Source organism: Corylus avellana, chromosome 10 (genome assembly GCF_965113065.1).
Source record: "Corylus avellana chromosome 10, dhCorAvel1.hap1.2, whole genome shotgun sequence".
Classification (NCBI taxonomy): domain Eukaryota; kingdom Viridiplantae; phylum Streptophyta; class Magnoliopsida; order Fagales; family Betulaceae; genus Corylus; species Corylus avellana.
In genome coordinates, this window is record NC_142499.1 from 22,207,827 (window position 1) to 22,225,864 (window position 18,038).

At 35.8% G+C, this 18,038-nt stretch overlaps 1 protein-coding gene across 1 annotated transcript; it reads left to right on the forward strand.

Moving 5' to 3' along the window:
• The first annotated feature begins 16,478 nt into the window (after nucleotides 1–16,478).
• SDR2 (NAD(P)-binding Rossmann-fold superfamily protein) lies at nucleotides 16,479–17,704 on the forward strand. Its single transcript, XM_059572317.2, has 3 exons — nucleotides 16,479–16,609; nucleotides 16,722–17,119; nucleotides 17,210–17,704. Exons 1-3 carry the CDS (start codon nucleotides 16,524–16,526, stop codon nucleotides 17,647–17,649), a joined length of 924 nt encoding a protein of 307 aa, XP_059428300.1. The 5' UTR covers nucleotides 16,479–16,523; the 3' UTR covers nucleotides 17,650–17,704.
• Nucleotides 17,705–18,038: the final 334 nt, after the last annotated feature.

The following is an 18,038-nucleotide window of genomic DNA, read 5'->3' on the forward strand; positions in this document are numbered from 1 at the left end:
GCGCGACGTCGATCCAATGTTGCCCATAATGCGTCATTAGGGCAGCACAAAATAGTGGATCATCAGCACCGCAGTCTTTGCGAATGAAGTTGTGTACGGCGCAGCATGCGACCACAAATAGTCGTTGGTTCTCAATCGGGTATGGATGCATATTGTCGAAGATAGGGAATCGGGCTTTCCAAACTCCAAACGTTCTTTCCACAGCTGATCGTAATGAGGAATGCCTATAATTAAACAATTCTACTGCATTCTTCGGACGACGTCGAGCGCGGCGGAAATCTTCCAAATGGTATCGCTCATTGCGATGCGGGGGTAAAAATTCCTTATAGCATCCATAGGCCGAGTCAACCAAGTAGAAGTAATCTGAACATAATAAGGTACAACATTATATCACATAGGGTTCAAACATAGCAAAGGAATTGTAAACGTATTACAAATCAATAGAACCTGACACAAAGCCATGTCTCTGTACAGTACCTTCGACCGGCATGGGGAAAAGAGCGGTGGGATCCTCGATGCACTCTTGGAAAATCCGCGCATCATGCGTGCTGCCCTCCCATCCAGCATAAACGTATGTGAAGCAAAGGTCGAAGTCAACGACGCACATGACATTTTGTGTTATTGTGGACTTCCTGCTTCTGTAGGGCACTATGTTCTCACCTTGAACGCACGCTTTAACATGAGTTCCGTCAATCGCTCCAATGCATTTCTGTTAACAACAGTATTACCGAAAGCGTGCATAAAATGATATATGACACAAAAGACAATAGATACATGACATTGGTGTTTGTGAAGTAATGCGATATGATATGCTATGGCGTACCGCGAACCATGGATAGTAGCGGCCATTGCGTGCAACGTATGGGTGAGGCAACTCCATCGCAGCTGGACGTATAATATTTTTCCCAAGCCTGCACAGCGCTTTAGCTGTCCGATTAACGTAAACGATTACCGTGTGCAATGAGCGCTGTAGCCTATCCGCTACCGTCCGCTGCGTGTGGCACTGTGCCATCACTAGGCAAAATGCCGCAACTTGTTCTGTGATCTTTACATACCGGCTGCTTTGTAAAAAACCGTTGTGTTTCAGTGTGTTGCACAATTTTAAGAAAGTTTTGGGCAACATACGAAATTGCTCATAGCATGTAGTTGGGTTCGGATTGGTAAGCACCCAGTGTACCCACATTGCGCCAGTCAGCTTGGAAGTCCGCTGTGGAATGCAAACCCTTACGCTCGGGTGCATAAAATGATGGTAACATTCTTCCACGATCATTGCCATGCGCACCAGCAAATTCTCTAGCTCGAATCGTATTCCCTCAAAATTACGCTCATCCTCGTCGTCTGTGTCGGATGCATCTGAGTCGGGCAATTCGTCGATACTGTCCGTCCAATGACGTCCATTACCAATGTTACCATTAGACGAGCCGGCTGCGTACATGTCAACAGGCCTACATTTAAATGAGATGAATAACGTCACATTCTAGTCATAACATGCGTACACGTCGTCAAGCTATATTTAGTCTATATTAATAACATGCGACCGGATAATTAAGATTGGAAAGTAAAACAGGGTTAATAACATTAATCATTAATTACCATAAATTGTTATCCTACTACATAATAAGCATCCATACTATAGCATAACTTAGGAGTCTCTAATATTCCAGTCAAACTAACTTAATCCCTACAAAATGGAAATTAGTTAATGGAAACACACAAAATACAACATAAAATATTAACATAAAACATCAGCTTCAATTGTCTTTGTCTGGATCAATATCGTTTAGCCACTGACGTAGACCGTCGTCATTCATTTTCAACAGTATCCTTGCCCTAGTCAGATCGCCAACCTTGTCGCATGCTTTGACATATTTTTTTTGTGGGCAATGACATTTCAGCTGCCAACAAGTTGATACGATCCATGATGGCTTCCTCAGGGTACTGGTTGGGAGGGGGCTTATAAGAACCACAATCACCGGGTGAAGTGCCATCGCTAAGCTTGCACCTCTGTAAATAGTCGGATCGCAAGAGATCATACTCGCTTCGCAACTCAGAGAAAATTTGCTCACCCCTGGATGAACGCTTGCTAGAGTTCGATCCCTGCAAGTGCGAACCTTCCCTCTTCAACTTCCCTTTCCCTTTTCCTTTTGCCTTGTGAGATGGTGCACATTGGGGCTCCGTCAGGTCTATGATCGCCGCGGGGTTGTTGAGATCGATGTCATTCTCTTCACAATCACTGCCCGGGGGTGATTGTGTGCTGGCATACCGCAACTTTCCAGTGGATGTTGAGCCCTCAAAGATGTAGCATAGGGACTTGAAGTTCGCCGGGGGGCCATTTCGGAATCTGTAGTACTTCTTGAGGTTCGATGTCTGAGAAGGAAGAGCAAACAAACGAAAAAACACAAGATAAAACACAAAATGTCAGTAAGTACGGAAATTCGCATAATTAAGGAAGTATTAAACTTAATATTAGTGGCGTACCAGTCGAATGTGTTCCCATTGTTCCGGAGTTCCCGTGACAGTCCCAAAATCATCATCCCACCCACAGCCCGTGCCGGCCTTATCTCGGACAAAGTCCGAGAAGCGCACCCAAAACTCCCTAAGATGCTTAATATGGTCGGTCACCTGTTTTTGAGTGTAGGCGGTGCCATCATCCAGCCGCCTGTTTAATTTTTTCGTGATGTTCGGAATATGCTTCCCAAAGGGATGGCGAACTCCGTCATCTTGGCAGTTACAGAGGATAGTCACCAAGATATTGTCGTGCTTTTCTTCCCATTTCACATTTGCCAGTGGGATGGCCACTTCCGGTGGGGATGGGGACGGGGTTTGCATCCCATGCTTTCGAGGGGACTTACGGGGAGTGGTAAAGAACGACATCTACGCATAAGTATATAAAACAACAAACGAACGTGCGTAAATCATGTATGATACTTATATACCAACCATAGTCAGCACAAAACTAAGCTTTTACGTAGACACTCGAACTAATATATACGAGTACGTTAAGTGTGATATGACATATTTACAATAAGCAGTAAAATAGGTTAGGCACAAACAATTTGGAAATGAATGAAGCTTTGATATAAAATAAGAAACGTACCTTGAAGTTGTTGGATTGTCGGTGACGCAAGTTATACCCGCCGAACTGAAAATTAAACAAGGCCAACATTAATGCCAACTAAGCAGAAAGTGGTGGCATATTAAGCATAATTGATGAAATACCCTACTACCAAACACAACACACATATACACATATTTAGCATAATTGTTTAAAATTTTTTCATGGCCAATAAGGTGAACTAGCAAAACCATATGAATGCCAATACCCCTTGGCCAATTTTTAACCTTATCAATTTGCAGTTTTATTCAACTCTCAAAAAAACAAGTTAAAATATGTCTATGCTCCACTGTACAAAAATAGAAAGAAGGAAAACACAAGCAGGGAAATACAAACACCCAAGATTGATTAAACCTATGACTTTACCCTTCGCCATCATTTATGGACAGAGGAAATGCCATTTGATCCAAAGACCATTTGCATTTCAAAAGTAAAGAAAAAATTTCTTCCCTCATTTATTTGAACTTGATACCATAACCTAACAGGAATGGTTTAATCAATTGGTGCATGATAAAGCTATAATGTTAACAGACAATGTGTGGATAAAGAATGCGAGCAAATATGGTGACTGCAAAAATCATAAACAGAGTACCACATATTTGTAGCAAATACCAATATTTCATTTATGGTTCATTTGAATAGAAGCATTTCAAGACAATGATTTGGATTTCAATTTTTTTGATTCAAATGGGTTGACCCGCCAAGTATGTAAAGGACAAATTTGAAATAACCAGGTGTAAGATGCTATTTCAAACTCATAACACAAACAATTTGTGGAAACAAAACTCACTTTTTTCTCCAACTCAGAACAATCATGTACTGTCAAAATTCGTATCAAACAGTTTATACTAAAATTTGCTACTCAAACCCCTTGATTTTAAATCCTCACATCCAAATGCAACCTTAAATTAAGACACTAGATACTTGTAAAAATCTATGGGGTTTTTGGTAGTTTCCTAAAGCTGCCACCCTCCCAAATCCCTTCCTAGCTTCGACACTGATCAATAGAGAGGAAATCCCATGGAAAAAGTCCCCTTCTAATTTTAACAACGCATTGCAAATGCATAAAGCATGCAGTTTTTCATGCACAATCTTTATAATGTACTTGAAACATATTCAAACTTGATAATACTCAAGCACAAGAAGAGAGGATGCATTTTGAAAAGCTAATGAATGCTCTCTACCATATTCCTTTTCTTTTTCCTTTTCTTTTATAAGGGACTCGATGCACAACACGACACAACAACAACAAATAGAAATGAAGTGTTAAAACCACTGTCACCACCGTTATTTGCCTCTTTTGGCACAGCCCTCTTGACCTCCACAAGCCGACCATTCAGCCCATGAAAGCTATTCTGCATAACATTCTCCACGGATTCATCCGAATCAAAGGTGATAAAGCCAAAGCCCCTAGGCCGATGAATTGTGCTGTCATGCATGACCACTACATATGTTACCCTACCAAACCTCTTAAAGTAATTCGTAAACTCGTCCTCAGTTAGACTAGCTGACAAACCAACCACAAAAATCTTTTTAGTCCTAAACTGATTATCGCCATTGTCTGTACTACTACTCTTTCTCAATCCCCTATTAAAGACATTTCAGTACTACTACTCTCTTTAGTCCTAAACTAATGCAACCTTAAATTAGATACTTGTAAAATGCTACACAATATAAGAAAACCCCAATAATCCAAATTAAGAAAACCCAAAAAATCAAATGCTACACAATATAAGCACAACGAAACTAACAACATAACATTGAACAAAACCATAACAAACAGCTGGACATGCAATACCTTAGTCTGTGAGCGTGTGCGTGGAGCCGTGGCTAGAGCTCTTGCCCACCGAGATTGGCGCCTGGCTTCACGGGCAGATGAGTTTCTAAATGGGTGCTTTGGATTATTGGGGGGCAAATCGTCTAATATAGCCGAAGAACACATCTGACCAGGTCCACGCATTGTGCGGGGACCTGAATCTTTGGGCTGGACGCGTGTTAGGGGGCAAAATTCTGCAAACAAAGTGCAGGGGGGGCTGGGTGCGAGAGAAATCGCTGGGTTTAGGGGCCTGCTTCGGACGCGTGGTAGGGGGGGAATTTTTCGTTCTTAACAAATCGCAGGGGTGGGGGGGGGGCGACAAATCAGAACTGGATTTCCTAACCCAGCTGCAGACGCGTGTGAGGGGGGGGGTAAAATTTTCAGACAAATCGCAGGGGGTGGGGGGGGGGGGAGAGAAATCAGAAATGGCTTCCCTTAGGCAGCTTCGGACGCGTGTGGGGGGGACTGTGCTGGGAAGATGGCGGCCTGTTCCTTTGCTCAGCGTGGGAAACTCACGGGAGAAGGCATGTTTCAACTGTGGAAGAGAGAGGGGCATCTTCCATCACTGTGTTTCATTACCCACGCTGCAGACGCGTGTGAGGGGGGGGGGGGGGGAATTTTTGAGACACAGCGCAGGGGGGGAAATTTTTGAGACAGCGCAGGGGGGGGAATTTTTGAGACAGCGCAGGGGGGGGGGGAAATTTTTGAGACACAGCGCAGGTTTGAGACACAGCGCAGGGGGGGGGGGCGGGGGGGGGGGAGAGAAACCGAACCATGACGCGTGGGAATTCTTTTGCAATGTTGTTTGAGAGATGGGGAAAATGGGGGTTTTTTTGGGTCCAAAGTAAGGCGTTTGACCCAGACACTGAACAGTGTCTGGGTCATGCCCGTTCCCAAACAACGCCTAGACCTATTACATATTCGATTTGCATAGCCATCCCTTATTCTTGGTTTTAGAAAATAATTTGACAGTATATACTACATTAACTCTTATATATATATATATATATATATATATATATATATGCACAAGAATGAGGAGGGGACTCGAACTAATGACTCCTATTACATTAGGCGTTATCTCAGGCAATTGAACTACCTCTTGAAAACTAAACTCTCTTATATTTATTATCTAAACTATTTAACAATTTGAATAATAAAATTAATAAAAATTATCTATTGGAATAAATGGGTGTCAACTTTTTCAATAGTTTAACTGCTACATGGACCTGCAACCCAAGAGATCATGGAACAAAAGCTGCGGTGATGATAATTTTTGTCACATTGACTGTTCAGCCATAGAAAATTAATGTGGAGCCCAGTAGAATTTGGTTTCACTCTGTCTGTCTGTCATGGTCCCCAATTAGTAGCAATACGTGTCATACTTAGATATTGTATTATACTATCACCTTATTTAACATATATATATATATATATATATATATATATATCTTTTATGAAATTGTAAATTGATCGACCAACTAGGTGGAGCCCATGAATGGACATGGCCATCACGCACAAGCACAATCGGGTTTCCCTAGTTTTTTTTTTATATATATATATATAATAATAATAATAACAACGAGAACATTGTATCCAATGATCATTACTTAGGTACACAACAATATTAAAGATTTTATAACTTTTATCATATTTTTTTACAAACTAAGGTAAAAATTTTAGATCACGTTAGTCACAATCAAGTTTATTTATTTAGTGATTAAAACATGATAAAAAATATATATATATTTAAAATATTACTGTTTTTACTATAATTTTCATACGATACGATGATGATAATGATACGAGGACCCTGTTGTGTTTTTCTCTACGGGACAAAATACAAGAGGGTCCACATGGGGAAACAAGATTGAAGAGGCAGAATCATCCATCACTGTCTATGACTCTATGATGTTTCTAATGCTTTTTGGATGTACTATAGACCTTGTGAATATTTTTTTCTTCTTATTTGTTTCCTTTAAGCAAATGGGATTAAGGAAGCTTCATAGAGATTTTTAATCCTTAACCCACTCATGGAATCTTCTGATTTCTTTTGATTTTGGTGAGGAAGAAAACAAAGGGGGGTTGGTCTGGTAGTTAGTGAAGTGGAAGAGAAGTTGTTCTTTTTAGGTGTATATAGCTTTCTGGTTATGCCCTTTTTTTCTCTGCTAGCTCCTTTTCCGGTCTCCATAAATTTCATGAGGTTGTTGGCTAACCTTTTGGAGGGCTTGATACTTTCTCAGCTTTGCTCAGGTCCCTCCATCTCGAATCATGTAGCTCTCATTTGCATGAGAAATATTCCTCAATCAAAAAGAACAAAGTTTTCTGGTATCTAATTTTTCAGATTGACATATATTTTTAGAGTACGTAATTTTTACAAACATTTTTAATACAACTGAGATTTGATCTAGTCTATTAAACTTACGATTCTCATATTGCTAAGGACTAATATTAATTTAAGAGATTAGGTAAGATACATTTCCTTCAACGCAATTTAAAAGAAAATTTTGTCCAATCCAAACACAATTAAGGTTTTGTTTGTTTCGACATAAAATGTCTTTCTTCGGAAAATGATTTCAACAAAAAATGTTTTTCTAAAAAATAATTTTCTAGAAAACATTTTACAGTGTTTGGCGTGTACGAAAAGTCACAGTTTTTTTTTTGTTTTTAATATGCATATTTTTATTCAATCATATTAAACTCTAAATTACGAAAATATCTCGACTAAATACTGGAGGTGTCCTAACCGAGTCCTTCCGGGACCCCGACCGGAACCCTATCGAGACCCAACCTATACATGTCCAGAACCCAATTGAGACACCGCCTGGGACCCAACCGGGTCACGATCAAGTCGCGGCGGGGTCTCAATCATGTCTATGAGAGCTCCCGATCAGGTCCCAACAAGGTCTCGGGCAGGTTCCGAGCAAGTCCCAGCAGGGTCCCGATGACGTCCTAACTAAGTTTGTCTATTTGAGAATGAGATGTTCAAATTTCAAAAATATAAACTATTTTCATAAAATTAAAGAATAATTTTTCGGTCAAATGAAAAATATTTTTCGTTAACTATTATTTTATGTCGCACCAAACACTCAAAAATACAGAAAACGATTTCTGAAAATCATTTCACGCCAAAACAAGCAAAACTTAAGAATCACTATTTTCTGGATAATGTGTTCACAAGTGATTATTTTCTTTCCCCCTTCACCCCCTAACATTAAATAAATTTTAAAAAAAAAAAAAAAAAAAAAGTGATTCAAAAGTTGTCAAAGAACCTATCTTTATTACACCCGTGACATGTGGTGCTAATAATTTGGCTCTATTAAACTGGAGGGATTTATGGTTAGTGACGATCCAGTCAGGCAAATCACCTGTTGGAAGTTGGAACCGTTGTAAGGAAACAAAATAATTGAAAAATGAAAGGTCCTAAATAAAGAATGCGACAATAAATGAATTATAAATATTATTACGGAGACTAATAAAATTTGGACAAATTTGTTGTTTTTTAAATTATGTTGGACTAAAATCCTTAACTCAGCATATTCTTTTTAATACTTTTGGAAACTAACTCACATGTATAATCTTTAAATGCATTTTTAATAAGATTAAGAAAGTAAGTTCAAAATGCATGAGATAATCACACGTTCTAATAATAAATATTAATTTAATAGGCCCAATTGAAGTCCTCCGATCCACTTTAGAAGACATTATCATCACATGTACAATATATTATCAGTTGGTCTGATTTCTTTTTTCTTGACAAGAGATGTTATTAGATAGTTACATGAGTAATGGTATATAGTACATATGGCACTCACATTCTATCATTATTCCACTAGGCTGATATGTCAGCGCTTATTAGTCCTTAATTAAATCGGTCGTTGTTAAAAAAATAAAAAATAAAAATATCAACGACAGATAGGGATTGCCAAATAACCCCAATGAGATTGGAATGTAATAAGCAGCATTACTCTAGTTGCACTGTTACATGATAACTATTATGCTATTAGCCATACTATATATACATCACACTTTTATCCCATGAAGCAGAGCAATAAAGTGAGATAAAAGGACGATTTTTCTTATGTTGTACATTAGTATATACAGATTTGGTTATGAAAGAATAAAGGTCCAATGCATCTAGAAAAAGAAATAATAATGGTGTGGTGACTTGTATAAGCAGAGGTGTGGATATAATCATGTAATCTTAGCTTTAAAGCTTTGATTCATTGGTGGGGTGCTTTTCATCTGAGCTGCTGCAGCAATCGACAGTGTTTCCACTTCCAAACAATATAAAGCCCAACAACTCCACGGACAGCGTGTTAGTTAATGTAGGAAATATGATTCTTCACAGTGGAATTTCACCATTAAATACTCTCTATTTTTCTTACTGCTAAGCAAAGTCAGTCTATTATTTTATGGTAATTTCATTATCATCCATTTTGTTTGGTGTAGTTATGGAACTTTCTAAGCCCGCTTGTTTGCCCCAAACACGTCAGCAATGGATTGGGATCTCTTATTATTAGGTTGTTTGAATAATAGAGAAATTCAGACAGTTTAAAAGAGAAGGTTCCAGGACTCACTCGCGTGAAGCTTGTGAGTTTTGCATCCTTCTCTTAGGCTATTTAAATATATGTGTTATTCGAACAGTCTAATAAGATAATCATTTTTTAGTGTCAAAACCAACCACATTGAATGTGATTGTACAATTGGGAATACCGCTATGTATTTGGTTAGCAAACTAAGTTGGCAGATTTTTCTTTTAATTATTTATATTAAACTAATATTTCTCATTAAAATATATGATTCTCACAAAAATGAACGTGATAATCACATATTCGAAAATCAATACAATAGATTGAATTAGAATAATTTTTTTCCAAAGCATGTAATTTTCTCTCTCAATCTTTTCAAGCATTTTCTCTTAATACCATCGAACTATATATATATTTAGGAACTTATGTTATATGCCTCGATGTTCTCATAATATTACTCTAAGCTTGTTAAACACTAATAATATTTTCAAAGTGATTCTATGATTATATAATAAGATCTTAATTTCTACTCAAAAAATAATAATAATAAGATCTTATTTATTTTTTTATTATTTTTCAAAGTGATTGCATATGAAGAGTTTTAGGTGGAGCTCATGTGCATTGCCAGTAGTATGCTTGCAACCAAATCAAGGGCATCACATTAATCGGCTTATTGCATTTAGGCACGTTTCCATTATGTACTCTTCAATTGAGCCATTTTTGCTTTAGTCGAAGAATACCACCATTGGGTGGAGCAAAACCTTTTTTCACTCCTATTTTCTTGGCCACCCATAATTGGGGATTCTGTATAATAGTAACGATAGAAACTTTATCTATAACTATTAACGTGACAATCTCTACTAATTTTTTAATTGTTGGTTAGAACTTTTGAGTATTTTATTCGGAATTAATGAATTGTTCAAAGAACAATGCTAGACTTATAACTTTTTTTTACAACCTTTTTACATGTGTCAACATGTGATTAGAGGAAATTAAATTTTGTGAGTAGCTAAGGTGATTCCAATTACATGTTAACACATTACTCTTGTTCAAGACCTTGGGGCCTTAATAAAGATCTTAAACCCAAGGTCTTCAACAGCAGTTATTTTTCGGGCTTTGGCCCAACTGCCATAGCCAATGGGTGCCAATCCTCCTCATTTCAGGATTGCATTAGAATAACACAAGAACAGGGCTGGTAGCCCATAGAAAATAGTGACTTGGCCCAAATACTGCCCACCATTTCTTGAGCTGGGCTCCATGATTAACTAGATTCGGCAAACCTGGGATACCATTCTGGCCCAACATGAGTCCTTTGGAAACTGCAATCTTGTGATGTATAGGAAAGCAAGGGAACCACCGTTACCTTTTATTATAACTTCTTAACAAATTGGGGTGGTAATTTATAGACATTGTCACGTCAAATATAATTAAATATAATTGTTTTGTGGTTGATATGATAAGTATTACGTAAACTTGTAAATTGACAATTAAATTTAATTGTTTAGTAACTAAAATGATTAGTGTCACATAAATTATTACATCAGTTTGTAAGATATTTATAGTAAAAATTGTAAAACCCATAACAATTTTTAAAGATTTAAAACAAATTGAGCCCATATATGAAAACGAACAAAGAAACAAGACTAGATCTTAGATCTTGCTCCTTATTTTCCTTGGGAATTCTATGACATTGCATAAAACAATAAATATTTTCATGAAACAACAAGACTACTAGAGTTCCAAACCTTAGTAAACGAGTCAAATCCTATGTTCTGCAGAATCAGCTCCAAGTGGAAGTGAAGAAGACAAAAACATAGATATGTCACATATTTTTCACAATCAGCATTGCCCATGTTGAAGGGCAAATTAAATGAAGAAGACATTCACCCATGGTCCATCCTGCCTGTATATATTTATATGCAAATAATGTTATAAACAATATTTTTATTCTATTGATGTGGTAGTGTCAATCCGTCATTTTATCTATTTTTTTGCCGCACCAACAAGATGGAATATTGATAGGATAAAAGTGTTGTTGAGGTGCAACAATGTCATTCTACTAACTTTGACAGTTCTTAGAATATGCCTTGTGGTGTGTGATTTCGAATGTCATAAAAGGTTTTGGCTTCCCTCATTAGACACCAATTGGTTTTCAAATGAAATTGTGAAAGGTTCGATCTAACAAATGGTATTTGAACCGGGGTCATAGGTTCGAGTCACAAGAGCATCATGTTGAGGGAAGAATTGTTGAGATGCAACAATACTATTCTGCTCACTTGAATGACTCTTAGAACATGCCTTGTAGAGTGCAATTTCACATGCCATCAAAAACTTTGCTTCCCTCACTAGACGCCAGTTAATTTTCTTATGCGATGGTCAAAGATTCCATCCAAATAGTATGATTTATAGCATTATTCATTTACACGCAAATTCATTTCCTCCACGTGAATATTGCCAAAAACCTAAAGATAAAGGAGACCTTATAATAGTTTCTTTGCTTTTTTCTTTTTATGCACTAAGTGGGGAACTATTTTTCTTTATGTACTATGGGAACATTGATGGGGTCTATGATGTCAATACATTAGCAAATGATTAGGAGCCATTAGTTTTAAAAGTTCTGACATGGAATGGAATGCCCACTAAATAAAGTCATTCAAGTTTTTAGTTGCACTAGTTTTAATGGGCCAACTTCTTATGGTGAGTTTTCTTAGAAACCCTAATTATATTTAGCATCTCACTGCATCTGTTGGTCTCAACGATTGATTATATATAAAGAAGAAAGGCAATTTGTACTTGGAAATCGAGTTGCCACTAGACAAATTGGCCCAAAGCATCTTATCTTGTCCTATTTACTGCCAACAAAAGTTTTCCTGGGTAATGATAAAATTAAGTCAGAAGGTGCTTTGAGTTTTCAATATATTTAACAGTGCAACTTGTATGCTTTGGTCCCTTGATTTAGCAACACTACTAATTCCATCAAAAGTTAATGCCTTTCATTATTCTTTGACAAAGTTTTTCTCTAAATTAGAACTGTCAATTTTTTACACGACTCACAACTCAAATGAGTCAGGGTATGATTGACCTATATATACGACCGAACCTAAACCTGACATGTGATATTTATGGTTGGTAATTTATTGACACGACTAACGAACTTAACACAAACCTAACATAAAATTAGCATGTTAGAGTTGAAAGGTCTGACCCGTTAAATTAAATGGGTTATGTTAGGATTGACTTTATATAGTCTTATACTCATATCTCGACACGTGAACATGAATTGTCATCCCTACTTTAACATGCGTTGGATGAATTTTTTTTTAAAAAAATTGACGTGTCTAAAATATATGTGATTTTTACATACTTTTTTTAAGTAAAACAAGGGATTACCACATGCACATTTTAAAATGCATGTGACACTTTGGACACGTTTTGGTTTGATAGATTGAATTGGACAAAAATTATTTAAACACATTTAGAGGAAAACTTTGTCCAAACACATACCACTATTTTCATATCAATCATTTGCTTTTTTATAATGCCACACTAATAGAAACTAGAGAATGTAATAAGCAGGATTATTGCGTTAATATCCATGACCACATAGACTTGACTTGTATTAGATTTTACAAATAGATTTTTTTAAATTTTTTTTTTTTTTTATTTGTATAAACTTTGCTATAATGTCCTTCGATCAAATGATTCACATAATCTCTCCTTTATAAATTAAAGATGGACAATGAATGAGACTTTATAGTAAGATTATATATACTACTTGCATAAACACTTTGCATAAAGTGCTTTATGCAAAGTGATTATGCAAATAGTATTAATCTTACAAATTGGTTCCCCCTCTTACACCGAGGGGTGATGAAAGCATAAAATACGTAAAATAAAGAAAAATATTTAAAGTATTACAATTTTTATTATAATCATCTTACAAACTATAAGATATATTTTTATAATTTTTTGAACAATTTAATTTCAAATTTTTCATTAAAAAGAGTAAATATGAAATTGAATATAAACGGTTGAGAGCAACTAAACCAAATCCATTAGGCTTATACATGAATAAAATGTTTGAACGGGAATGATTTATCGTCCTAATAAACAATGATTAAGTAGATATTAAAAAGATATGATCGCAAGCAAGAAAGTAAAGCAATAATGCAATTATAAAAACAAGAAAAATTGGAAGAAGAGGAAGAATGTGCTACTTGACCATGTTGAATATATCATATAGTAAAGACGTACGAGTAGATAACGTATCCAAAGGAAATATTAATATAATAATTGAATTTTTCATATACATAATACCAAATATTCAAAGATCGTTGAATCTTGAGCCTAGAAACGAGGCAGATTTGTGAAAACTATGCCTTTTCTTATAACATCTGCCTCCTGATTCAGTCAAGGGGAAAATAATTCAGATAAATATATATAAAAAAGTTGTACTTGGACCTTTTGCTTCACGTCATCGATTAATACATAATATGATTTTTTCTTTGATATATATATATATATATATATATATATATATATATCAAAGAAAAAATCATATTATGTATTAATCATATCAAAGAACAAATCATATTATGTATTAATCGATGACGTGAAGCAAAAGGTCCAAGTACAACTTTTATATATATATATATATAGTATGATTTTAATTATGCTAGAAATAGCTATAATTATTATCCTTTTGTTGATGAATAATATCCAGAATAATTAATTAATCTAGTACCACAACACCGAAAGTATCATTATTAAATCATCAGTACCCTTAAAAGCTAATAAAAGGGTTAGTTTAATTAGTGAATTAATATTTTAATAATTTTTTGAGCTGACAATATTAATATTTAAACACTCTCTTTTATAGGTGAGTTCAAATTCATGTTGGATAAGTAAGGTCAAAAACATGAAATATTTAAGGGTAAAGTCTATTTAACCCCCTCAAACTACCACTCCAATAACAATCTACCCACTAAACTATCAATTGCGACAATTTAATTTACAAACTATCAAAACAATGACAATGTACCCCCAATTTTTTAAAAAATGAAGAAATTATTCTTACTAAAATAAAAATACTAAATTTTAATTTTTTATTTCAAAATTTTAAGGGTATTGTTGTCTTATTGAAAATTTTATAGTGGTAATTTTGTCATTTTGCTAGCATTAGGGAGGTACATTGTCATTATTTTGGTAGTTTGGAAGGTAAATTGTCGTAATTGATAGTTTGGAGGATAGATTATCATTAGGGTGGTAGTTTGAGGGAGTTAAATGGACTTTAAATATGGGTAAATTTGTATAGTCAAAGTTCAAACTATAAAATTTAATATGATATCATGTTAAATTACAAATTATCACCATTAAAAAATATATAACAAAAAACACAAATCAGTGAAAAAGCTACCAGTCAAAGTGCAATGGAGAGAATTATTTTATCCCACTTTTTTTGGAATAGAAGCAAAATGGAGATCGAGGATTTATTTTAAGATAAAGTTCACTTAACCCCATTAAACTACCAGCTCAATGACAATCTATCCCCAAACTATCAATTACGATAATTTACCCCAAAAACTACCAAAACAATGACAATTTATCCCCCAATGTAAGCAAAATGACGAAATTACCCATATAGAATTTTCAGTAAAACAAAAATATCCTAAAAATTTTGAAAAAAAATTAAATTTTAGTATTTTAGTTTTTATTTTAGTAAGGATAATTTCGTCATTTTGTTAAAATTTAGGGTACATTGTCATTGTCTTGGTAGTTTGAGGGGTAAATTGTTGCAATTGATAGTTTGAAGGGTAAATTGTCATGAGTGATAGTTTGAGGGGGTTAAGTGAATTTTACCCTTTATTTTACATTGTTTTGTTGCATCTAAGGCATACATAGTGTTATATTATTTAAAAATTTTAAATGTTTAGATTAGATACGTAAAATTTAATCTAAATTAGAAAATATTTATAAAAAAAAAAAAATTGAAATGAAAAGAATCTTAGAGCAGGTAGATGTAATTAAATAGTCACCCGTGAAATCAGATTAAGATTTCAAAGAGGAATCCCAAAATCATAGTGTGAAGACGTGGCGAAAATCGATTGATTCGTTTTTTTTAATCTCTGTAAACGAATTTCGTATATAAATTTGTTTGTCAACTACTATCAATGTTCAATTAAAAAAATAAATAAATAAACTTTTGTTCATCCTACAAAAAAAAAAAAAAACTGTTCAATCTTATCCCTCAGACAAAAGAATATGTCAGCACGTGGTGTTCCACGAGGATGTTAATTAATATAATCTATACGCCATACGGAGTACGTAATTGGTAACAATGAGTTGGTGTTTGAGATTCCCATCCAACAGCAATACTCCCAAAACAGCAATTTCTGATGCGAAACTCTACAATTTAGCAAATGGGGCTTAGATTTATTTTTAAGGAATTCAAAACAATCAGTTGTTTTAATTTGGGCAGTAGAAGGATTCAACTCCCAAAAATTTATTTGAACAGCTGGATTTCTTATAAATTATTTCGCAATAGTAAATTCTAATCATAAATTTATGAAGATTCTTCGAAATTAGGTGAATTTTATTGAAATTCAGGTAGATAAGAACTATGACGCTCGTCCGATTCAGTTGAATGGACCTCCATCTCTTAACGTGCCTGAATTTTATTAATTTCACATTAAATAATATTACTATTCTCGTTTATTTATCATGTTTATTTTATTAATTAGCGTGCCATATATGATTTTTCATACCAATCACTTGAAAGAAAATGAATGCAACACGTCGTCGGGCCGTATTGGTGTGATAAATGGGTGGACGAGAATATCCCTCTCAAATCTTAGAGACCTTCAAGGAAGGAACACGGTCCACTCACGCAACCCCACTCACTCACCTAATGCACATATATATATATATATATATTAGGCTACCTGCCAAAGGCCACTGCCTATAAATTCCCTTCCCCACCTCATTCAGCAGCCCATCCTTTCTGAGCTTGCTCGCTTCTCTCTCTCCCACTCTCTCTTCATTTTTCTTACTGTGATCAACCATGCTTGCCCAAGTGATGTCCGAGACAACCCTTCAGGGGATTAATGTCTTAGGAAGGGAAAACAGTGCTCCTCCTTCTCCTAAAAGGTACTTCAATTCCTCCCGTTTCTGTACATCTAATTAACATAAATGGGTTGTCTGCAATGTTGATGAAATTAAACAAAAACCCACTTTTTTTTTTTTTTTTTTTTTTGTATAGATTGGAGGGAAAGATTGCCATCGTCACCGGCGGCGCCAGAGGCATCGGAGAAGCAACGGTACGGCTTTTTGCCAGACATGGAGCTAAGGTTGTCATTGCTGATGTGGAGGACACTCTCGGAACTGCGCTTGCAGATTCCTTAGCTCCTTCTGTGACTTATTTTCACTGCGATGTTAGCTTGGAAGAAGACATGGAGAATTTGATTGAATCCACCGTCTCACGCTACGGACAGCTCGACATCCTTTTCAACAATGCCGGGGTTCTCGGAAATCAGTCCAAGGCGCACAAGAGCATCGTTGACTTCGACATCGATGAATTCGACCGTGTCATGCGCATCAATGTCAGAGGCATGGCGCTAGGAATCAAGCTCGCAGCTCGCGTAATGATTCCGAGAGGATGTGCGTGAAATATTTAATTAAAATGTTAAAATTATTGTTTATTTTTTTAAAAAATAAATAAATCTAATCGTTTTATTTATATTTTATCAGGTGGGTGCATCATTTCTACGGCGAGTGTCGCAGGAGTCATGGGAGGCCTTGGACCGCATGCTTATACAGCTTCGAAGCACGCCATTGTCGGGCTCACAAAGAACACGGCTTGCGAACTCGGCCGATATGGGATTAGGGTAAACTGCATTTCTCCTTTCGGAGTGGCGACGCCCATGCTAATTAATGCATGGAGGAGTAGCGGGGAAGAAGAAGAAGAAGATGATCAATGCATGGATTTTGGGATGCCTAGAGATGAAGAAGTTGAAAAAATGGAGGAGTTTGTGAGAGGGCTTGCCAACTTGAAAGGTCCAACGCTAAGGGCTAAAGATATTGCTGAGGCTGCTCTTTACCTTGCTAGCGATGAATCCAAATATGTTAGTGGCCATAATCTTGTTGTGGATGGTGGCATTACCGCCTCAAGAAATTGTGTAAACCTGTGATAAACTCTTTGTACCGTAAATTAATTAATTAATTGATGCCAGATTGAGAATCAAATTCAAGACACCAAAATTGTTGGGTTTGATTGAATCAAGATTGTTTTTTTGTTCATTTAATTTTTTAGAATTTCTAGTGTAAAATCTACATTATTCGGGGAGTAAATCTCATCTCTACGAACCTATGCCAATGACTCTAAAAAAGAATAATTGACGTGTCATCATATTTACCGTTGAATATACCTAAACAAGATATTGTATTAGAAGTCAAAAGAGTTTGGTAATTTATTTTGTATGGCAGTTGTCCAATAAAAATTATTGGTCTAAATTTGGATTCCTAATATTCCTTAAAAAAAGGCATATGTAGCTAAAGTTTTTCTGTCCTATCCGACTCA

Excerpts from the sequence above, each read along its gene's own strand:
- SDR2 (XM_059572317.2), top strand. The coding sequence starts at position 16,524 with ATGCTTGCCCAAGTGATGTCCGAGACAACCCTTCAGGGGATTAATGTC. Across the intron at positions 16,610-16,721 it reads GCTCCTCCTTCTCCTAAAAG|ATTGGAGGGAAAGATTGCCA; the intron begins GTACTTCAATTC and ends TTTTTTGTATAG. Across the intron at positions 17,120-17,209 it reads CGTAATGATTCCGAGAGGAT|GTGGGTGCATCATTTCTACG; the intron begins GTGCGTGAAATA and ends ATATTTTATCAG.